Source organism: Mesoplodon bidens (genome assembly GCF_964165515.1).
Source record: "Mesoplodon bidens genome assembly, chromosome: 14".
Taxonomy (NCBI): domain Eukaryota; kingdom Metazoa; phylum Chordata; class Mammalia; order Artiodactyla; family Ziphiidae; genus Mesoplodon; species Mesoplodon bidens.
The window spans coordinates 69,715,535-69,739,734 of NC_138170.1; the positions used below are offsets into that span (position 1 = coordinate 69,715,535).

At 40.7% G+C, this 24,200-nt stretch overlaps 1 protein-coding gene across 1 annotated transcript in view; it reads left to right on the forward strand.

Annotated features, from left to right (window-relative positions):
* The window catches only part of DNAJC27 (DnaJ heat shock protein family (Hsp40) member C27), a 39,900-nt gene extending 16,030 nt beyond the window's left edge, over positions 1 to 23,870 (forward strand). Inside the window, exons 4-7 of the mRNA XM_081254413.1 lie at positions 9,440 to 9,604; positions 10,241 to 10,363; positions 16,315 to 16,475; positions 20,019 to 23,870. Coding sequence (XP_081110539.1) covers positions 9,440 to 9,604; positions 10,241 to 10,363; positions 16,315 to 16,475; positions 20,019 to 20,151 — 582 coding nt within the window. The 3' untranslated portion in view covers positions 20,152 to 23,870. The remainder of the gene's footprint in view (positions 1 to 9,439; positions 9,605 to 10,240; positions 10,364 to 16,314; positions 16,476 to 20,018) is intronic.
* The last annotated feature ends 330 nt before the right edge of the window (positions 23,871 to 24,200 follow it).

The following is a 24,200-nucleotide window of genomic DNA, read 5'->3' on the forward strand; positions in this document are numbered from 1 at the left end:
GTTCTTGAGGTGGGAGCTTAGATTATTGATTTGAGACTTTCTTTTCCAATGTATGCATTTAGTATCATAAATTCCCCTCTCAGTACTACGTAGCTGTATCCCACAAATTTTGATATGTTGTATTTTCATTTTCATCTCATTCATTCAGCTTTTTTAAAAAATTTCCCTTGAGATTTTCTGTTTGACCTGTGGATTATTTAGAAGTGTGTTTTTTAGTTTCCAAGTGTTAGAAATTTTCCTGTTATCTTTCTGTTATTGATTTCTAGTTTGATTTCATTGTGATCAGAGAATACACTCTATGATTTCAATTTTTAAAAATTTGTTGAGGTTTCTTTTTCATGGCCCAGGATGTGGTCTATCTTGGTGTATGTTACATGGGTGCTTGAAAAGAATGTATATTCTGCTACTGTTGGATAAAGTGTTCTATAAATATTTATTAGAGCCTGTTGGTCAGTGGTGTTGTTGAGTTCTTTTATATCCTTGCTGATTTTCTGTTTAGTTCTGTAGGTTGCTAAAAGAGGGGTTTTGAAGTTTCTAACATTAATTGTGGATTTGTCTGTTTCTCCTTTCAGTTCTGTTGATTTCTGCTTCACATATTTTGCAGCTCTCTTGTTTGGTGCATATACATTTAGGATTGCTATTCCTTCATTATATAATTTTATTATTATATCCTGTCCCCCCTGTGTCTCTGGTAATTTTCTTTCTAATGTCTATTTTATCTATATTAATATAGACATTTCTGCTTTCCTTTGATTAATATTTGCATGATACATCTTTTTCTATCCTTGCACTTTCAGCCTGCTTATATCATTATATTTGAAGTGATAAGACAATACATAGTTCAATCATTTTTTTAATGTATTATGCCAATTTCTGTCCTTAGACCACCTACTCTTACGTAGTTATTGATATGTTAGCGTTTAAGTTTATTACTTTTTTGTTTGTTTTCCTTTTTTTTTTTTAATGAATTTATTTATTTATTTTTGGCTGCTTTGGGTCTTCATTGCTGCCTGCAGGCTTTCTCTAGTTGTGGTGAGCGGGGGCTACTCTTCGTTGCGGTGCATGGGCTTCTCATTGTGGTGGCTTCTCTTGTTGTGGAGCACGGGCTCTAGACACGCAGGCTTCGGTTGTTGTGGCACGTGGTCTCAGTAGTTGTGGCTAGTGAGCTCTAGAGCGCAGGCTCAGTAGTTGTGGTGCATGGGCTTAGTTGCTCTGTGGCATGTGGGATCTTCCCGGACCAGGGCTCAAACCTGTCCCCTGCATTGGCAGGCGGATTCTTAACCACTGTGCCACCAGGGAAGCCCTTGTTTCCCATTTTTCATTTCTGTTTTCTTTTTCCTGCCTTCCTGTGGGTTACTTGAACACTTTTTGAATTCCATTTTGATTTATCAATAATGTTTTTTAATAAATTTATTTATTTTATTTATTTTATTTTTGGCTGTGTTGGGTCTTCATTGCTGCGCGCGGGCTTTCTCTAGTTGTGGCGAGTGGGGGCTACTCTTCATTGCGGTGTGCGGGCTTCTCATTGCGGTGGCTTCTCTTGTTGCGGAGCATGGGCTCTAGGCACACGGGCTTCCGTAGTTGCGGCTCGTGGGTTAGTTGCTCCGCGGCATGTGGGATCTTCCTGGACCAGGGATTGAACCCATGTCCCCTGCATTGGCAGGTGGATTCTTAACCACTGTGCTACCAGGGAAGCCCCTCTATAGTGTTTTTGAGTAAATCTTTCTGCATAGCTTTATTAGTGGATACTCTAGTTATTATACTATATAAGTTATCACAGGCTACTGGTGTTGTTACTTTAACAGTTTGAGTGGAGTGTAGAAACTTTTCCTCCTTTTATGCCCCTTTATCCTCTCCCATTTATAATATAATTGTCTTAAATATTTTCTCTAAGTATATTAGAAGCACAACAGTGTTTAATTCTTGCTTAACTGTCAAACATAATTTAGAAAACTTAAGAGAGAAGGAAAGCATATTATATTCACCTGTATTTTTACTTACTCTGTTCTTTCATCCTTTGTTATGTTCCAGGGTTCCTTCTTTTATCATTTCCTTTCTGTGTGGAAGACTCCTTTCGCCATTCTTTTAGTGTAGGTCTGCTGGCAACAGATTCTCTTAGTTTTCCTTGATTAAGAATGTTTTGGTTTCTCCTTTGGTCCTGGAGAATTTTTTTTTTGCAGGTTATGGGATTCTGGTTTGATATTGTTACCAAACCAAACTTGGGTCCACTCACCTGTGTGCAGTAAATCCAATTCTACTGACAATAGGTTGTGGTGAAGGAAAGTGCAGCAGTTATTGCAGGGTGCCAAGGAGGTAGTCCCGGACAGCTAATGCTGGAAAAAAAAAACCCCGAACTCCCCAAAGGGTTTCAGCAAAGCATTTTTAAAAGCAAGGGCGCCCCCCCTCCAACGCCCCGCACAGGGTATGTGATCAGCTTGTGCACAATTCTCTGATTGGTTGATGGTGAGTTAACAGGGCAGAATAATAGGAATTAACATTATCAATCCTTAGGTGCCAGTAGATCTGGGGGGCTTTGTGCTCATGATCATCAAGTAATTGATTTCTTCCATTGGTGGTTTTAGCATCTGTAAAACAACTCAGGTAGTGTGCATTAGATACTATTATCTAGGTACTTCAGAGAGGAGGTACAGCAGAGGATATGGGGGAGGGGTCTGTCCTGAAAAGTCCCCATAGTGTCCTGCTCGGTTACAATTTTTCTTTTTTTTCAACACTTGAAAAATAGTGTGCTTCTTTCCTCTGGCCTCATGGTTTCTGATGAAAAATCTGCTGTCATTTGAAATGGTTTTTTCCCCCATTTTTTTTTTAACATCGTCAATTCTTTTTTCTATGAGATCAGGTCCATTTCATCTTAAACTTAGAAATTTCTGCTGTAAAATTGTTTCAACTCTGCATTTAAGAAAGAGCAGTTTTTTAAACATTGTATTTCATGGGAAAATAGTACATATCACAGAAAACTTCCTACTTTGCTGTTTTCTCTAATTTCTCTTGAGCACCGTGCAGTTATTTCATGTTATATGAGAATCATTTCTCCTCTTATGATAATATTCCTCTTCTCTACTTAGATTTCCTTATCATTTGCAGTTTTGAGGCCACCTCTTGTACTCACTGAGCCTCTTAATCCCCTATAATTTCACCGCTCTCAGGGAAGAAGTGGGGTTTCTGAGGAATGGTATATTTATTGGGAAGGTTAACTTATTTAGGTTCAGAGAGGTGTCATTTTTTCTCTGACCGCTTTCATGATATTTTTCCTTTGTCTTTAATTTTTACAGGTTTAATTATGTCTTTTGGCATGGATTTCTTTGACTTTTTCTTGTTTGGGGTTTTCTCAGCTTCTTCAATCTGTAGGTTTATGTCTCCTGCCAAATTTGGCAAGTTTTCATCCATTATTTCTTTAAGTACTTTTCAGCTCCACCACGTTTCTCCTCTCCTTCCAGGACTCTGATCTTATTATAGTCTCACAGGTCCCTGAGCCTCTGTTTTTTTTTCTTTTTTCTTTCTTTCTTTTTTCCTTTTCTTTTCTTTCCTTATTTTAGTTTATTTTCTCTCTATTGTTGAGATTAGGTCATTATTGTTTTGCCTTCCATTTCACTGATTCTTTCCACTGTCTACTCCCTTCTTCTCTTGAGCCCGACTATAATACTAGGCTTTTTATTTTCATTCATTCTATTTTTCAGTAATTTATTTTTCTAAAATTTCCACTCAGCCTTTGCTGAGTGGGTGGGAGTGGTGAGACAGAGTTTTTCTGAGGTGTCAGGCTGAAGTAGAGTGGTTATCATCTTTCCTGATCCTTCACTAAAGAGAGCAGGCTTTTGTTAGGCTTTTATTGGTCTGTACCCATTGGCATTTCCAGGTTGTACTTCTACAGCTCTAAGTTTTGGATACATGAGGCAAAAGAAAACCCAGGGAACTCACTGCTGTGTCATTCCTCAGGTCCTGAGGTACCCAGCTTGTCTGCCTTCTTCTTCCCACCTTCCAGAATCTTCTTTTTGCTTGTTTGTTTTGTTTTCTTTGGTTTTTTTCTTTGGTTTCTTTTGGCCGTGCCATGTGGCATGTGGGATCTTAGATCCCCGACCAGGGATTGAACCCATGCCCCCTGCAGTGGAAGCATGGAGTCTTAACCACTGGACCGCCAGGGAAGTCTCTGTATGTTTTATATATAGCGTCCAGGATTTTTACTTGTACTTAGTGGAAAGCATAGGGAAAAGCACATATACTCCATCTTCCCACAGGAAACGTAACTTTTTTTTTTTTTTTTTTTTTTTTGCTGTACGCGGGCCTCTCACTGTGTGTGGCCTCTCCCGTTGCGGAGCACAGGCTCCGGACGCGCAGGCTCATCAGCCATGGCTCACGGGTGCAGCCGCTCTGCGGCATGTGGGATCCTCCCGGAATGGGGCACGAACCCGTGTCCCCTGCATCGGCAGGCGGACTCTCAACCACTGCGCCACCAGGGAAGCCCCGGGAAACGTAACTTTTAATGGCTATATAATCTTCCATCTTGTGAATATACCCAAATATTTAGGTTAAATGAATTCCTTTCAAATGTGAAGCCTTACAGTGGATTGAATCAATTTTACAAGTGTAGAATATTGTCAGTGAAAAAGGAATGGAGGCTCTAGGTGATCAAAGTTTGATGTAGATTCTAACTACCAGAAATGCTAACATAAATCTTAGATTACACCAAAGTCATGTAAGTGGAAAGTTAGAAGACGCCTGAGAATTATGTGGTCCAGACTTCTGTCATTGTAGGATTTCTTTCTATAGCATTCCTGATGGATGGCCATCATGCATTCACCAGATAACAGTATGCCAGTTTCTATGCTGCACACTGAAAATACACAGCCCCAGTTTTCATGACACATAATTATGTCCAAGAAGACACATGGTAAACAAAGGACAGAATGCGTGGGAGCATTTAATACCCACACCTAGCTTATCTGGAAGGTCAGGAAATCCTGTTGAAGGAAGCAACATTTAAACTGAGTCTTGATGGAGAAGTAAGAGTTATGTAGGTTGGTGGGAATCCAGGGACAGTATAATACACGGGACAGTTTTGAGTGGTGCAAACTGTTAGAGTTTGGAGAATGAGTGTCTCTAATGATAGGGCCTCACTACTTCATGAGTTAATCCTTTACAGAGTTAAAAACTCTACATTAACAACTTCTCTGTTACGAAGGCTGCCTTCCTTTGAATTTGCTACTGATTCTGGCCTTGGTTTTGAAGCAATATAGCCTGAGTCTGTGCTTCTACAAGAGAACCTTCCTAATATTTGTTAATCTTCACCTTTCCAGGTAAAACATTTTTTATTCCTGCCACAGCTAGACCAATCAGCATCCTGTGTGGATAACCTCTAGGTAGCTGATAGGGAGCTGAGAACTGAACACAACATTCCAGATATTGTCTAACTAGTGAAAAAGACTGAGTGTTCTGTTACTTCTGTCATTAGACACTAGACTCTTATTAATGCAACCCAAAATTGCAATAGCTATTTTTTAGCAGCTCACAAAAATAGAAGTATAATTAATAGAAGCACCTTGAAATCACCACTTCTGAAGTACCTTTTCTCCAAAATAGCCTTGATCTCTCCTTTTTGGTCAAGTATTTGCTGTCTGTAGCTCAAACCCTCCTATTTGACGAGACCAAAGCCATCATCTTCTTTCTAAGCCCTAAACTGACCAAAGTACACCTTTGCCCAGAACACACCTAGTGAAGCATCCACAGTCATTCTCAAGGCCCCTGGCTTCCTCAGATCCTTAGCGTCTGTCCTCCATTGAAGCTTCCATTGTCACCAGTCCATCTGACAGTTTTACCCAAAGGACCTGCTGAGAAAAGACAGTCTGCTTAGTGTGTCAGATAGCAATCTCAGAGGAAAGTGTCCGAGAGGGGACTCCCAAGAGAATGATGGCCTGTATTTTACCATGAGTCTTGCTTCTACTGGTGCACACAGCTGAATTCTGGGGTTTATTGGGATGAGTTAGTGGGTCCATTAAAACTTTCTGAGGCCTGAGTGATATTAAACTAACAGCTTTCTCTAACCTACAAGCTAGAAAGTTTGCCATCTTTGCTTTAAAATTAAATAATTCCAGTTCCCTTAGGATCCTATTTAATTAAACTTTGGATGTGGCAAGTCTGCCAGGACTACAGTAGAAAGCTGGTTGGGGAGGTAATAATAATGGAACTCTAGGGACCACTAAGGCATCAACTTTGACCTTTCCATTTTACAGAAACTAAGGCTTGAGGTAGTAAAGTCACTTACTCAAGATGACAGCTAGTTGCTGAACCCAGACTTGAACTTGAGCCCCTTGAAAGAGAAATCCATTGAGCTCATTTAATTCTCTTTTTACACACAAATCTCCCTCTGAACAGCATGATCTGATTTTGGAATTCTTTTCCATTTTGGCCTCTACTTTTGTTCTCTACTATAGCACATTCAGCCATTTGATTATACAAATACTTATACCTGCTAGGCCCAGGGGGTGACACAAAGATATGTTCCTTCATGTCGCTTACAGTCTAGTGGGGAAGACAGCTGGATATGCTACAAACTATGAAACTAGACAGGAAGTGACATGAGTGCTATTAGAAGTACAGAATGCTGTGGTATTCCAGGGGACATAGAGATTGCATTCTGTTTTGCAGGTGGAGGGGATTAGATGGTGAGAAAGGGGGAAGAAGAAGCTACATGAAGGATACAGCATTATAGCTAGACCTTAGAAAATGAAAGATGAAGAGGTATCCATTTCCAGGTGGAGTTAGGAAGGCATAGGACAGGTTTGGGGAATGAGAGATTATCCAGTTTGAAGTACAGGGAACAGGAGGGGGATAAAGCTGGGAAGTTGGTGGAGGACTGATCAGATGCTGTTAATATCAATTAAAAGAGTGTGAACTTTGGAGGGTGGGCAGTAGGGAAACAATAAAGAATTTTTGAGCCGGGGCTTTAAAAAGATACATATGCACAACATATAACATTGCTAGGGAGATTGCTTAGAAGACTCTTGCAGTTGTGCAGTCAAGAGATAATGTTGGCAATGAAAATGGAGAGGAAGTGACAGGGCAAGAAGCCTGGCAGAGGCGGCTTCTACAGGACTGTTTGAATCTGCTGGGCAAAGGAACAGAAGAGCAGCAGAGGCTGACACCAGGCTTTCAACCTGAGGGGCTCAGCGAGGGGTGTGCTGCTTTCATCACTAGAAGTTCAAGAGAAGGAAAAATTTAGGAAGGAATGAATTGGAGGGTTTCCTGTTGTGCAGATGGAATCTGAGTTTCCAACAGGACATTCAGCTGGAGTCTAGAGCTCATTGGAAATGGGGGTCTAGAAGCGCTGATGAAAGGACTCAGCTTGGAAGTTCTCACAGTTGAAACTGTGCAAGTGGTTGATTTTGCTGAGTTGGGAGGAAGGATAACAGAGAGAGGACGAGGGCCCAGGACAGGGATTGGAATTGTGGCGGCAGAGACTGGAGTGGGCGCACTGGAGAGAAGAGGAGTTGGTGGAAGAGAGATCAGTTAAGAACCTGGAGAACGTGGTGTGTGGGAGCCCAGGCAGCAGGAGTTTCTAGACAGAAGGGAAAACTCTATTGTAACTCCTGCAGGAGGGCTAAGGGCCATGAGTACTGAGGGTAGAAGACACCTTCCTGGACTTCATCACATTAAATTCGTTCCAATTTTGTTGGTTTTGGTTTTAGGGGATAGCTTTCTATGTTTATATAAATTAAGAGGCACTTATATTCTTGGTCCAGGTGTCTCTCTATGCTCAGAAACCTATAGACAATTCATGCCAGACGTGTGAGAGATGTCTCCATTCTTACTACATATCCAGTGTGAGTCTGAGTACTTACTGGAATTTTCTGAAAAGAACGTATAATACATGGCCTCCGTCAGGATTCTTACTGGAATTTTGGCCTGAAAACCCCAGTCTAGGCTTCCCTGGTGGCGCAGTGGTTGAGAGGTCACCTGCCGATGCTGCCGATGCAGGGGACGCGGGTTCTTGCCCCGGTCCGGGAAGATCCCACATGCCGCGGAGCGGCTGGGCCCGTGAGCCATGGCCGCTGAGCCTGCGTGTCCGGAGCCTGTGCTCCGCAACGGGAGAGGCCACAACGGTGAGAGGCCCGCGTATTGCAAAAAAAACCAAAAACCCAGTCTGTCAGTGTTGTTCCTTATCCGCCTAACCTGTCACGTTAGCGCCTCTACCACTTTATTGTGCCCTGTACTTCATGCTGCCTCTTCCCAGAATTGAAGATATGCCCCAGAGGTCAGTTGCCATTTTTTTAAAAAGGAACATTTATTTATTTGTTTGTTTATTTATTTATTTATTTATGGCTGCGTTGGGTCTTCGTTGCTGTGCGTGGGCTTTCTCTAGTTGCAGCGAGCCGGGGCTGCTCTTCGTTGCGGTGCACAGGCTTCTCATTGCGGTGGCGTCTCTTGTTGCGGAGTACAGGCTCTAGGCATGCGCGCTTCAGTTGTGGCATGTGGGCTCTAGAAACACAGGCTCAGTAGTAGTTGTGGCACACGGGCTTAGTTGCTACATGGCAAGTGGGATCTTCCCGGACCAGGGCTCGAACCCATGTCCCCTGCATTGGCAGGTGGGTTCTTAACCACTGCACCACCAGGGAAGTCCTCAGTTGCCATTTTTAGTAAGAACATCAAAGGAGGACAGTCAGAATGAATGCAAGGAAGGAAGGGAGAAGGTGCTGATACACATTTTTTTCCAAGTAGTATTTAGGTGCTCTGCCTTCATTACCTCATTTAATCCTCATAATAACCCTGTGAAGTAAGTAGTGTTATCCCCATTTTACAGATGAGGAAACTGAGATGCAGAGAGGTTATGTGACTTGCCCAAGATCACACAACTAGTAAGTAAGTGTGAACCCAGATCTGACTCCAGAGCCCATGCTCTTTTCCACTGCATCACACAGACACTCAGAGTTTGGAGTTCTAGAGTTGCTGTAGAGACCCAAGAGTCATAGGGAGGTTCTGCCTAGCATCCTGGGGGAAGCCAGCTTTGGGATGTGATATATAAATGGCTGTACCTACTGCTGATACTTGTGTCATTTTTTGCCTTAAGTTCTTTTTAATTATTCATTCACCTTCCTAGTTCTCCTTAAGAAGAATGCTATATAATTTGTGTTCTTTTAAAGGCCTACTAACAACAATTAAAGATTGATCGCCTCTGGGGAGTGGAACTGGAGGTGAGGAGGGGTGGGGCAGGAGGCCGTTAGTTCTATCACAAGTCCTTCTATACTAAGAGACTTTTATTATTATTATTATGTTACTTTGATTTTATAAAAAGCCCTCCAAAGGCCAGTAGTACAATTAGAAAACACTATGGATACACAGAAGAACACACTTTGCTAAGTCAGTGACTGTGAGATATACTTTTATAAAATCATAATACCTACATTTTGTGCACCTGTTCTTTTATATAAAGGTTCGTAATGAGTTTTACAAGGACACACAGGGTGTGATACTGGTCTATGATGTTGGGCAGAAAGATTCCTTTGATGCCCTTGATGCATGGCTGGCAGAAATGAAGCAAGATCTTGGACCTCATGGAAACATGGAAAATATTGTATTTGCAGTGTGTGCCAACAAGGTAACTGCTTTGGAAATGGTATGCTTAACTTTCTAGGTTCATTATGGGAAGAGTGTGGCTGAGTTTTGGGGAATAAATAAAAAGAAAAAAATTCTGCAATCTGTAATATAGGAATCAACAGCTTTTCAAAACAAAGGTCCCTAAAACAAAAACGATTAAAAAATAAAACCTGGCACATCTGGATTTTTATCCATTTTTTGTCACGGGTGCCATACTTGGGGAGGATATTGGTGACTGAGCAGGAGAGGTGGAGCCTAATAATAACACTCCGACCTGATTGGAGAAGGGGAAGCAATTAGGTGAAATGTGGACTGTGGAAAGGTGTGATGGGCAGACCATGGCCCTCAGGTGTGGCGGATGTGATGAAGCCAGCTTTCACAGAGGTGAGCAGCAGCAGTGTTCTCAAGGGAGAATGCTGGTATCAGGCACTTGTGGTTTCGCCACAGAAAATCAGTCCACATTCAATATAAGTAATTTTTTCATCTTTTTTGTTCCTGATAATTTTATATGCTAGTGCTGGGGTTCACCTAAGAAGAGTTTTTGCCTCAGCAAAGGATTGACAGAGACCTACTGGGCCTATTCTAGTGGGACAAGGTTGGATTCTTCTCTCCCCGTGCCCCCAACTGTTAATTTCAGATCGACTGTGCTAAGCACCGCTGTGTTGATGAAAGTGAAGGACGTCTTTGGGCTGAAAGCAAAGGGTTCCTGTACTTCGAAACTTCGGCTCAAACTGGAGAAGGAATCAGTGAGATGTTCCAGGTAACCTAGCATTTTATTGTTTTAGAGTTTGTGTCAAGGCTGACCATACCAAATGTTAGTGTAAATTATGAGAAGCAAAATAGTAATAGGAATTTCTCATTAGAATAAGCTCTTTCTTTTCCGAAGCTAGTAAGAAAGAAAGAATGGGAGAGAGAGGGAGAGAATGAGTGTGTGTGTATGTGTGATATTTGTCTGCTGTCTGTTTTAGACCAGATCTGGCTGCTCATCAGAATTACCTGGGGAAATTCTTCAAAATACAAATTGCTGGGCTCCAGACCTACCGGAAGCTTAATGTTTTGATGGAGCCGAGGAACCTGTATTTTGAAAAATCTCTCTAGGTGATCCTGATGATCATCAAGTTTAACAACACTTATTATATACTCACTTAAATGGGACAAAGATTTTCTTTAAAACCACCTTCGGTTACGTTTGTATGCATAATCAAGTGAAGGCATTACTTTGGCAAAATTGCCTTGCCATAGCTAATATAATCCTATATCATAGCCCATGGGGGTACAGTTAGAGACCAGGAGGCTATCATTGCAGAATCCAGCCAGTCATATGTAAAAGTTCGGTCTCACCAATCACGTAGGCAGTAGAAGGATGGACTAACATGGCAACCTGAGTAGATGGTCATTTTTTAGAATTTACTAATCTAGAATCATTTTAAGGGGGGAGACTACCTAAACAACAAATTATAGTCAACTCTTTTTTCAAAATTTTTTTTCTTAAAAAAAATAATTAATTAATTTTTGGCTGCTTTGGGTCTTCGTTGCTACGTGTGGGCTTTCTCTAGTTGTGGTGAGCGGGGACTACTCTTTGAGGTGCTTGGGCTTCTTATTGCGGTAGCTTCTCTTGTTGTGGAGCACGGGCTGTAGGCATGCAGGCTTCAGTACTTGTGGCTTGTGCGCTCTAGAGCGCAGGCTCAGTAGTGGCGCAGGGGCTTAGTTGCTCTGTGGCATGTGGGATCTTCGGACCAGGGCTCGAACCCATGTCCCCTGCATTGGCAGGCAGATTCTTTTTTTTTTTTAGGTAAGAAGTGGATTTTATGTACTTATTTATTTGTTTGTTTGTTTATTTTTGGGCTGTGTTGGGTCTTCATTGCTGTGCGCAGGCTTTCTCTAGTTGTGGCAAGTGGGGGCTGCTCTTCGTTGTGGTGCGCGGACTTCTCATTGTGGTGGCTTCTCTTGTTGCAGAGCATGGGCTCTAGGTGTGCAGGCTTCAGTAGTTGCAGCACGCGGGTTCAGTAGTTGTGGCACGCAGGCCCTAGAGCACATGGGCTTCAGTAGTTGCTGCACGTGGGCTCAGTAGTTGTGGCTCGCGGGCTCTAGGGCATGCGGGCTTCAGTAGTTGTGGCTCACAGGTTCTAGAGTGCAGGCTCAGTAGTCGTGGCTCACAGGTTTAGTTGCTCCACAGCATGTGGGATATTCCCAGACTAGGGATCGAACCCATGTCCCCTGCATTGGCAGGCGTATTCTTAACCACTGCGCCTCCAGGTAAGTCCTAAAGTAGATTTATTTAGAGAGAAGCACTCTCCACAGACAGAGTGTGGGCCATCTCAGAAGGTGAGAGCGGCCTTGGGAGAAACACACTTCACGGACAGAGTGTGGGCCATCTCAGAAGGTGAGAAAGGCTGGCAGGCAGATTCTTAACCACTACGCCACCAGGGAAGTCCAGTCAACTCTTAATTATAGACACATTTGAAACTAAGTGGTGGCATGAATAATGCATTTTTTCTTATGAATATATCTGATATTTTGGGAATTTTTAGCATTTCAAATAATGTAGCTATACTATAAAGAGTTGTTCTTAATTATCAAGTGGGATTTTATTTAATCTTTTGTGCTGAATTTCCTTCTAACAAGATGTCACCCCTCCTACTAGAAGACAGGTTTTATCCTTGGCTGACAGGCTGAATTGAGCATCAGTAGCGTCTATTTCAAGACCAAATAAGGTTGATATTGGTTTGCCACTTTTCTATTCTTTTGAATACATAGACTATATAGGTACATAGTTTGTACCTATATGTATGCAATCATGATACTTAACCATTTAAATTAAATTAACCAATTAAACTTCTGGAGAAGTTTACATGCTTCACTCATATGAGACTCTTAACAATGTGTGGCAGGTATCATTCTCATTTCAGATATGAGGACATCTAAGAGTAGTAGTGATTTGTCCAAGAGGTATAAATAACTGTTAGAGATTAAATTTCTTTCAGCACTTTGAAGACGCTGGTTCATTCTCTTCTGGCCTCTATTGTGTCCTATGAGATGTTAGCACCTGTTCTTACTCTTATTCCTTTATATATAATATGTCCTTTTTTTCTTCAGCTACTTTCAAGAGTTTATCTTTGATTTTCAGCAGTTGTGCTATGTGCCTAGGTGTGGTTCTCTTTATATTTATCTTACTTGGGGTTTGTTGATTTTCTTGGATTGGTAAGCAGGTGTTTTTCATCAAATTTGGGAAGTTTTTTTTTTTAAACCATTATTTCTTCCAATTTTTTTTGGTCCTATTCTCACTCTCTTTTCCTTCTGGGACTCCAATTATGTATATGTTAGACCATTTTATTTTTTCCCATAGTCCTTGAGACTGTTTATTTTTCTTCCATTTTCCTCTGTTTTTCAGATTGCATAGTCTCTATTGATCTGATTTCAATCTGCTGTTAAATCTACCAAGTGAAGTTTTCAATTCACTACTTTTCAGCTGTAGAATTTGCATTTGGTTCTTTTGTGTAGTTCCAGTTCTTTGCTGAGATTCTCTGTTTACTCATTTTGAACATATTTTTCTTTATCTCTTTGAAATAGTTATAATAGCAGCTTTACAGTCTTTGTCCAATATCTGAACCATCTTGGGTTCAGTTTCTATGGACTGCTTTTTTCTTGACTATGGATCACATTTTTGTTTCTTTGTATGAGTGGTGATTTTTGATTTAACACCAGACATTGTAGACAATACATTATAGAGACTCTAGATTTGTTTATTTTCCTCAGAAGAATGTTGGTTCTTGTTTCAGCAGGCAGTTCAGTTATTGGCAGATTACATTGAACTTGTGTAGGCTTGACTTTTTGCTTTAATAGCAAGGATCTGAAGGAAACCCAAAGTGTTTCCCAAGCCCTTCTAATTTGGCAGGACTCAGCCTGCAAATTCTGTTCCCCTCGCAAATCTTGTCAGTTCTTGGTTTTAGGTTTTGTTAGAATGAATCTAACTCCTAAGGCAAAGCCTTTCTGGGTGTCTCAGCTAGATGCTAGGGGTATTAATGAGATGTTAAGGCAGTCTCTCTCCTCTGGCAAGGCCAAATTCTGGTGTCCCCAGGATGGCTCTTCCCCTCGCACCACTAGTCAGTTCTGTTCTCAACCCCTTAGTAGCTATTATCTGATAAGCCTCAGGTGATCTCATCCTATGTATTTATAGCCTAGCCCTCAGCTACAAACTAGTAGGGAACCCTCACATGGACTTCTGGGGCCCAACTCCACACAATTCCCTCCTATCCAAGGCCCAGCTCCACAGATTCTAGCCACTTCAGCATCCTCAAGCTCTCACCTCTGCCTCCTTAGCTCAGTGGGACTTTGTGTCTGCTCAGACTCTGGCTTTCTGTGACAGGGTCAGGAAATGGACTCCAGGTAGAAGACCAAGGAGCAGTCTTGCACTTGCTGTTGTCCACTACCTGAAAAGAGTTACCTCATATATTTGGTCACTTTTATAGTAGTTTATGGCAGGAGGTTCAGTCCAGTACCCATTACTCCAACATGGCTGGCACTCAGACAAGGAATTTGAACAGACTTTTGACTTCAGTTCTAGCATTCTCTATATCACCACAGCTAGCCTTCTGTAACATTATGTGTTAGGAGTAAATGCTTGTGCCCTCAGAAATCTGTCAGTGTTTATATTTTAGGTTAACTTACAGACTAGAAGAAAACCTTATTGATACGTAGCACAAGCAAACATCTGTGAACTGTGATCCCTTTTAGGTTGCTTTTATTTTTTTAGATTAATCTTGGGTAGAACTAATGGATAGTCTTTTAAAAAAAAAGGGTAACAGAGTGTAATAAACTATTCTGTAAGTACTTAGAAGTAGTGCTTTCCTGCTGGTTCAATTTAATCAATACTTCCTTTGTTTTCTATATATTTAATAGACACTTTATGTCAGGAAGGAACTTGGTTTTATCTTACACTGTTAACACAGAGCAGTATTAAGACAGACTAAAACTAAGCTAACACTTCTCTTGTCTTGGTCTCTAACGGCTTCTCCTTTGACACCCCTTTTCACATGTCAAGGCTTCTTGTTTAGGTTGCCAAATTGATTAGCTAATACTGGAGATAAGAAAGAGGAGTCAAAGAGAAGGATAAAAGTTTTAGATGGTAATAGGCACTATAGAAATATCTGGAAAAAAAAGAGGAAGAGATTAAAAAAGAAATGGAGGGATGAGGAGATAAGTCAATTTAAAAGCAGCCATAGTATATTAAATTAGTCTTTTGAGCGAAGTTATTCAACAACAATAATAGTGAATAGAGCATGAAATATGAGCAGGATCAAAAAATAGTTTTCACTTTGAAAAACATTATAAAAATAGGAAAAGAATATGAACAGTTTACAGAACAAGAAAAGACTGATAAGCAAATGAAAAGATACTCAATTTCACTTATAATTAAAGAAACGAAATAAAAACTGTGAGATACACATCAGCTTGGCAAAAGTGAAGATGTATGATAATGCCCAATGTTGACAAGGGTGTGGGGAAATAGGCACTCCCATACACAGTGATGGGAGTATAAACTGGTATAGCCTTTTTGTATGAAAGTTGTCAAAATTGAAAAGTAAAGTGCACATACACTTTCATTCAGTAGTTATTCTTTTAGGAATTTATCCAAAAGCAGTATTCCCACAAGTGTGCAGAGATATATACACATAAAAAAATATTCACTAAAGCACTGTTTGTGAAAAAACCTAGAAACAATTGACCTGTACAAGAATAGGGAGTTGGTTAAATAAATTATGGTATACTCACACAGTAGAATACTGAATAGTCATTTAAAAGGAGGAATTGGGGAGGGGAGGGGAGGGTAAGCTGGGACGAGGTAAGAGGGTGGCATGGACATATATACACTACCAAATGTAAAATAGATAGCTAGTGGGAAGCAGCCGCATAGCACAGGGAGATCAGCTCGGTGCTTTGTGACCACCTAGAGGGGTGGGACAGGGAGAGTGGAAGGGAGACGCAAGAGGGAGGGGATATGGGGATATATGTATGCATGTAGCTGATTCACTTTGTTATACAGCAGAGACTAACACAACATTGTAAAGCAATTATACTCCAATAAAGATGTAAAAAAAAAACCTAAACGAAAGAAGGAAGAAAGTGTCTATATGCAGCTAGAGAAAGGTTCCAAGATTTATTATTATGTGAAAAAAAAATGCAAGGTGCTAAGCAGTGTGTTTAATCTGCTCTCTTTTATGTAAATGCTTAGGGTTTGGATGTGTGTATGGACTGGGTACTGATAGAAAATTATTCTGGAAGGATACTGAAATAATATATTAACAATGGTTACCTCAAGGAGAGGAACTTGAGGGGTAGGGAGACAGTTTTCATTTTACACTTTTCCCTACTATTTGAATTTTTCTAACAATATTCATGTACTCGTTTTTAATGTCAAGTGTGGTTATTTGAGAGTAGGATTATAAGCCATTGAAATTTTATTCCTTATCCTTACTGTGTGCTTAAATATATATATATATATATATATATATATATATATATATATATATATATATATACACACACACATATATGTATGTATAGTATGAAAGAAAAAAATCTTCCAAAGTATGTTTGCTTTATTGTGAATTTTAAGTTATTGGAATATATTAAAATTCTTTAAGTTGATGTAGAAGGAATTCCTATTTTCTCAAAATCAGTTCTCCTCTGGGATGTGTTTTCTTTTTGCAGACCTTTTATGTATCCATAGTTGATTTATGTGAAAACGGCGGGAAACGTCCTATCACAAATAACAGTGCTAGTTTCAGCAAAGAACAAGCAGACACCATTCGCAGAATTCGAAATAGTAAAGATAGTTGGGACATGTTGGGAGTCAAACCTGGGGCCTCAAGGTAAGTAGTGCTCTCAGATATTAGTGCTGCCTTCTGTTACAGAAAAAGACTCAATCATCGGAATTATAGTGCGATATCTTCTTGTAATTGGCTAGAAATATGAAGACGTGTGGAAATATCTTAGATTACTTAATAATGCTCCTTCACTGAATTAAGTGAATACCAAAGGGAGAAAACAGAGGGCACAATTGCTTAATATGGGAACTATGTGGTTTGTATATTATATAAATACCTTCTGAAATTATATGCTCTGCTTTTGTTGACTAAGAGCCTTGAAGCTAATGTAACCTCAAAAAAAAAAAAAAGAGAATTCTTAAATCATAGAATTTTAGAGAAGGAAAGAGTGTTAACAATCAACCTGTCCAAACATTTCATTTCATAGGTGGGAAAACTGGGACTCAGTGAGACTAAAAACACAGTCAAGGACCTCAGGAGTTAGTGGTAGAATTGGTTCTTGACCCTGAGCACTGTGTGTCTGCCTGTCTCTGTCTCTTTCTATCTCTGTCAGAAATCCTGCTAGTTCCTCATCTGTGTGTATTTATATTAAATTATTTTATTTTATCCAAAATAATTATTTGGGAGAAAAGGAAATATAATCACTACTCTTTGTGAAAGAATAAATCATTATCCAGCATGATTATATAACTTTTCCCCCCAGTTTTATTGAGATATAATTGATATACAATACTGTATAAGTTTAAGGGGTACAGCATAATGATTTGACTTACATATATTGTGAACTGGTGACCACAGTAAGTTTAATTAACACTTGCCATCTCATATAGATACCAAAAAAAATGTTTTTTCCTTGTGATTATAACTCTTGGAATCCACTCTCTTAACAACTTTCAATTGTTATATAACTTTTAATGCTATAATAATACTGTTACTATACATATTATTAGAGTTCTCAGACCTTTTTATTTTGCACCATAGCTTTCCTCCCCTTTCTACTTTTTCACCTTGATTCCCACAAAAGAAAAACTAGCTCTTGAAATAGCCTTGTCAGCGTCAACAGCATTAAGTATCTCCTCCATTTTGGTCTCATAGCATATCTTTGAGTCCAGAAGGAAAGAGGGGAGGGGAAAAGGGAGACAGTTATTGGTCTCCCTGGACTTGCCAGGCATTACTGAGGAGCTGTTAAACACCTGAAGGAATTCAGATGACCTCATAGCACAAAATTAATTGGTGGCTTTTAAATGTCCTTTTAGACTTCCATAGTCACATCCTAAATTCTTCCATTTCATCTCCAAGGGATATTGGCTCTATAACTAAGAAACTATTACTTACTAATTAACTTAGAACAATAATCATTAGGGAAAAAGAAACTTTTGGTTTCTTACTTATTCATTGTGGTTAACTGGAATCTCCCAAAATTTACAGGTCCTCCATAATTTCCATATCCTTAACCAATATAACATGTTCTTTTCTTACCTTTGTTCCTCTGGGTCTATCAAACTAATTTGTATGGCATGAGCATGTTTGGGCAAAACCTAAAAACATTTATTTTATTTTATCTTTTAAATACACCTTTATTTTATTTTTTGGCCGTGCCGTGCGGCATGCAGGATCTTAGTTCCCCGACCAGGGATTGAACCTGTGCCCCCTGCAATGGAAGCATGGAGTCTTAACCACTAGACCGCCAGGGAATTCCCTAAAAACATTTTTTTTAAGTTATAGAGAGTTTTAATGTTTGTTCAGTGCTATGTTTACTATCCTTGAACTTTAAGGAAAATCTTCTTCAGTAGAATTAATATATTTTTTACACACCTGACTCAGTCTTGTTTCTCTAAAATTTTCCTTGAAAGTTTCTCCTGCTATCCAGAATTCTTGAAAGGTACCAGGCCTAACCACTAACCCCATATGGACATGTTTCCTCGGGAAGCAAAGTGGCTAGAGGGGCCCAACCCAAGACTCACTCATGGGAAAGAGAGAGGATGCTGTTGCTGCCTCAAGGACAGAGAGTCTTTTAGGGAGAATGTGATTCTTATTAGCTAATATCGAAATTATCTATGTAGAAAAGCTACATGCAAGGTAAAACAAGAAAATTCAGAAGGACTCCTCTAAGATCAGAAAGCAGAAAAAGCCTTAGAACGTATGCCTGCGACATGGACAGCTGTTAACATAGCCCTATGACCTCAGTCTCCCCAAGCTGACATGTAAGATATCACATATGCACAAAGAATATGTAACATTCAAGTAGAAAAATATACAATGCAAAGTGAGTACACAAACAAACATGATATCACATCCAAGATATCAAAGACCATCTCCCTGATTTGGAGAGCCAGACTAGAAGTCCTTCTGATAAAGAATAAAGGAGATTTGGGGAAGCACCAAATCCAGGCTTATAAGTTAACAAGAACCTTGAATTACAAAAGGAATTCAAAAGGGAAGTGGGAAATAAAACCATCTGGTAGAGACAGAGCCAGACTCTGACCAGGGGAGTGGCTGGGCACTTGAAAGCCTCTCAGAGGCCTGACACCTGAGGATATGAAGAGCGGGGAGAATTGCAGGGCCAGGTGGTCTCCAGCCCCCACCCCAGCAGTCCCTGCTCCTTAGAGGTCTCTCCTGGGGCTCCCTGGTCTTTGGTGAAACACTGATCGTACTGCTCCTTTCCTCTCTAGATACCGTTAAATTCTCTCCTGTTTCTTCTTTGGTCTCAGGGAGCTCACTGTAACTCTCAGGTACCCCTTTCCAGTGGCTCTTTCTTGGTCAGTGGTGCCGCCATCTTCCCCGAGGCCTTAGATTCCCCATGACCCTGGAACTCATTTCAGCCCTTTTTCTCATGTCTTCTCCACCCCTATACCCAGCTCATCATCTGCTTCTGCCAGGACTTTGTTTCTGTTATCTCTTTTGCCTTCCCTTGTTGGCTTCCACAAACACCTTAATCTAAACCCTCGTATTCATGCTTGGGTTATTGTAACAACCTCCTACCTGTCTCCTAACTTCCAAAAACAGCTTTCCCAGCACCATTTTGTCATGAAACACCTACTGTTAAACATCCAACTTTTTTGTTGTTTTGCCTTCAAGGCCCTTCACTTACTGACCCCTGCTCCCTGGCCAACTTTGTTTCTTGTTACTTCCCAGTGCAGTTTCCTCCTGGAACTGCATGCGGGCTCCGGCTCCCTTCCTGGTCTCTGCCGGTTCTCTCTCTGCTGCTCTGTATTCGCCACCACTGTGTCAATCCCTGAACCAACCTTCTTCCAGAACCCTCCTCCAGGGGGCCTGCCCCGATGGCCCCTGTCCTCAGTGCTTCCGTCGGCAAACGCCGAGTGCCTGTGAAGTGCTGAGTACTATTTTCATCTGATCATGTTTGTTTGTATACTCACTTTGCATTTTATATTTTTCTACTTGAATGTTACATATTATTTGTGCATTGTTTGTTTCCTAGTCCTTTAGTCCCGCCTTTGAGAAAGGGTAACATTTATTTGGGATATGCTTACTGTAAGAGATATTATGATATCCAAACAGCTAAAATGCAGTGGGTGGAGGGTGGGGGCTGACCTCGATACTGACATAGAGCTTTGCTTTTTCTCGTAGAGATGAAGTCAATAAAGCATATCGGAAACTTGCTGTGCTGCTTCACCCTGACAAGTGTGTAGCACCTGGTAGTGAAGATGCCTTCAAAGCTGTTGTGAATGCCCGAACAGCCCTACTGAAAAACATCAAATAGAAAGTAGAAAAAAAAGACAAGTGTGGGCCTCAAGTCCAAACAGACTTTCCCTAGAGGTAAAATAGCCAACATGGGTTTTTCCTCCACAAAATCTTACAGCTCTTTTCACTCATGTGCTGTCATTTGTAAATCAGTAATTCGGGTGCCTGTTACCATGCCATAGACATTTTGCACAGAGATGAAGTGAAGAGAACCAAGCGCCACTTACACACTACCATTCATTTCCTACTTCTGAATGATGTAAGATTTTTTTCTCATGAGTTTGTTAGCTCTGTCAGTGTAGCATCCCTTAGGTACTTTGCTCAGGAAAGTCCGTGAGGTTTCTGGAAGGAGGATAGGAGGATCCTTTCACTTTTTCTTTTTAAAAAAATTCATCATCAGAGAAGAAAACAAAAATGGAAGCAGACGTAGCAGAATCCCTGAAAGTGTGGTGACCTCACAAGCAAGTTGCCCCTTTTACAGTGAGTTTCTTAGGTAGTATTTTAAGCATCAATCTATAGTTAATGAACTCTTGGCAGCCCTTTGGAAGTGAAACGAGGTGATACGATTCTGAACTGAGCAGCCCTTTTGTGACGTTCACTCTGTTCCCCTTCTCCAGCCACCAGGGGGAGAGACCAGCCAGTCCTAAGAGAGCAAAGGCAGTGACGGCGGCCGCGAGCTCTGGTACACTGGCTGCTGCTAGCCTGCCCCTGAATCTGAGGCCTCTCCCCGGCCGTGGAAGTGGGTGTTGGTAGCTCTAGGGAGCATCATCGCCTAGGAATCAGGAGTCAGACTCCAAGACAGTTGTGCCTGCAGGTCACACTAGATTGAGCACACATGCCTAGAGGGCACGGCCGGCCTGGCTTGGGCATGTTTGATGCCCTAGGGGAGCCTCCATATGAGGCTTGTGCCTTCTTTGTTTCTACATCACGTTCTGCATCACAGCAGGTGGGAAAGGCAGGGGTGCTGGGCCTCCTCTTCACTTCCTCATCAGTGTTCCCTCTTTCTTCCCTCTTCTCTTCCTGTCCACATCTGCCGCCATTTCTGTTTCCTTGAATCCGTGCCTTCCAGCTGTTGACTCTTCCATCCTCCTGTGCAGCCTTCACCTGGGCCTGGTTGACCAGAGACAAATATGGATCCTTTGGGTGGTGGACAGAGAGATCTTAAGTCCTGTGTGAGAAGAATCTCTGTTACTTTTGCTTGGGTTACAAATTTCTGATTAGTAATATTTTTAAGCTACAGATTATGAAAATTAATTTCACATAGAGAAATACATTCTCTTGCTGTAGTATCTTCCTCAGTATCCAAGGGGTGGATGAAGATCAAGTGTGAGGATCAGCCTTTCTTCCAGAGCTTACAGACCCAGTGTCACTGCGTGGCTCGTTACACCATCACTCTCATGTTACTCAGATATTTAGCTGTGACCAGGCTGCACTAACTGGGGCTTTAAAGTATATAAAACATTACTGTCTGTGAATTTTAAACAGCTATTCCATATTGATCGCCAAGGAGCATTCACCTTACCACCGGAGAAGAAAAACCACTTTCGTTTAATTCAAGCCTACTGCAGTCTTCTGGACTCTTCCCTTCGTCAAGGCAGCTTTGCTTTGTGTGGCTGCCCTTGAGCAGCATTGAGCTGGTTGTCAGAGCATTGTTTTCTAGTATGAATTTTCATCTCAGTGATATTGAATGCTTTTTTTTTTCTATAAGTTGAGATACGAGTATGATTTCTTGTGGGATTTTCCTCTGGCCTTTTAATTTTAACCAGCTCTGGGCCTGTAGAACTCCAGCCCAAAGTTCTTCGGGGCCTCAATGTTGCTTAAGGCCTTCATCGTGCCTGAAGTAATTAAACATAGATCTGTTCTTACAGCAGGACTTAGGAGGGTCATATTTATGAGGGCCTGTGCATGGTGGTGTCAGCCCAAATGGACATGACAGGTCGCTGAGTATGTGGCCCTGGGTAAAAACGGGTGCCAGTTTTCATCATTGTTGTTAAACACTAGATTGGTCACCTTGTTCAACTTCATGGTGCAGACGAGCAGTTATAGCAGAGAGAGTTCTTTAGTGCTTCCATTCATAGCCTTATATAGTGAGTGACTTGTTGAAATTTAGCCTGATCTTGAGTCGTAGGTCTTGAGACTCAGTTCCCAGCACCTTGATTGTTAACGTTAAGGATGGCCATGTACTACTTCATTTATGTAAAAGAAAGTTAAGCTTCAGGGTCCTAGAATTTTTCTGATTTCCGTAATCCTTGAGTAGAATATCAAGAAGTAATGAAGCCTGATCTGCAATGAAAAGTAACTTCATACAAAATTTTACAGACCTCTGTGCATTAATTTAAATTCTTGGTGCAAATATGTACTTTGTAGTTCAACCTTATTAAAATTCTTCAGCCAGTTAGGATTGCACAATACATCAGTGAGAGTAATAGCTAGCAGAATAATTTCAGTGGCTAAAAAAATTTTTATAGAAAGTCATGTTTTTCGAAAAAGAATAAAAAGTTCGAACAGCTCTTATTCAAGAAAAGCCATTTCTTCTGCATCTGAGTCACCAAGAATGAACACTTTTAAAACTTGTTAGAAATACCTGTGGGCTTTTGAAATTAATTGTCCAACCTACCTAAGAACTCTAAAATATACCCTCCTTTTGTTCCTCCGTTCCTCTTTCCTGCCTCCTTTTGAATTGATATTCTCAACTGTCAACATTTCTTTTACTTCAGCATTGTCATTTTATTTCTTCACATAAATGTGTGCTCAGTAAAGTCCAGACTTGGGGGTATTCTGGTGCTACCCAAGATAAATTGCTATAAGTCTGTAGATTGCACTCTCTTCTTTAAGGCCTACATTTACCTCAGGAAACTCACTCTAGTATAGTTTTTTTTTTTTTGCATTGAATTCTCAACTGGTAAATATTTCTTTATACAGATAAACTAGTACATAATTCACTGTTTGCTAAATGAGCCACAGATAAGGCAGCGAAATTTCTGAAAGAAAGCCAGAGTAAATGGGCAGCCCCTGTAAGCTCTGAATCAGTAATGAGGTAGCTGTTCCTCATAGAGCAATGACAGAATCTCGAGGGGGAGGGAGGTATTTCAGTCTCAAGTTCGAAAGGGTAGGGCCGTGCGCACATTGACTTTGACAGGAACAGTGCCTGTCCTATAAGCAATTTCAGTGGGCCCTGGGATGTCACTCCCTCTCCACCACACTCCATATAGCTCACTCTGAGTCTGCCAACGTTTTTGTAAAACTTTTGCAGAGGAATTTAGCCGTGAAATACAGCTAACCACCTTCCATTGCAAGTTTTGCAAAGTGAAGAGGGGTTCATATTTCTCATGATTGGTACTTAGCACAATTGTAAGAGACAGTTATTACTGTTTATACGTTGGTTTTTCCATTAAGCATTTCTAGAGAAGACTAAAGCTTAAACTTGTGGTGTGGGTAAGTTAGATTATGTCTGACAAGCAGTGCAATAGGAAGCCGTGCAATAAAGGCCATGTTGGTGAAATGACTTGCTGGAAAGTTGTACAGTTTGGGTGAGCTTCCTGCATCAATGGCCCACGGGGTGGTCTGCCCTTGAGCCGGGAATGCACAGTCTCTAAAGAAGCCCTTTGCTCTTACGAAGTAATTGACATACTTGCTTTCTGTTGAACTAACGGAAAATGTTAAATCTAACAGCTGTTTATGTCTTGTATAGAGAGTGTCATATGTATTTAAGTTGTGTATTTTTATAAAGTAAAGGCAAATGCCAAAGATCGGTCTGTGGGCTGCACTTATTTGTTGAGATACTGGTCCTTAATGTAGAACATGCTAGTCTAGAAGCCAATCCAGTTCCTTACCAACTGAGATCATAGATAAGACATCTTGCTTTAGTTGCCAGTGGGTAAAGTGGAGGAAATTTTATTCACTGGTCCCTCAGGCTAACCTTAATTAAATGTGATGAAAGTGTTTTGATCTCTTAAAGAAAGATACTAATATTATGTGTGCCTTTTTAATTCAAATGAAACTATTGTTATCTCATTTTAATAATGCAGATCTTGGCTGAATAACTTAATAATTCAGCTAACTAGTCCC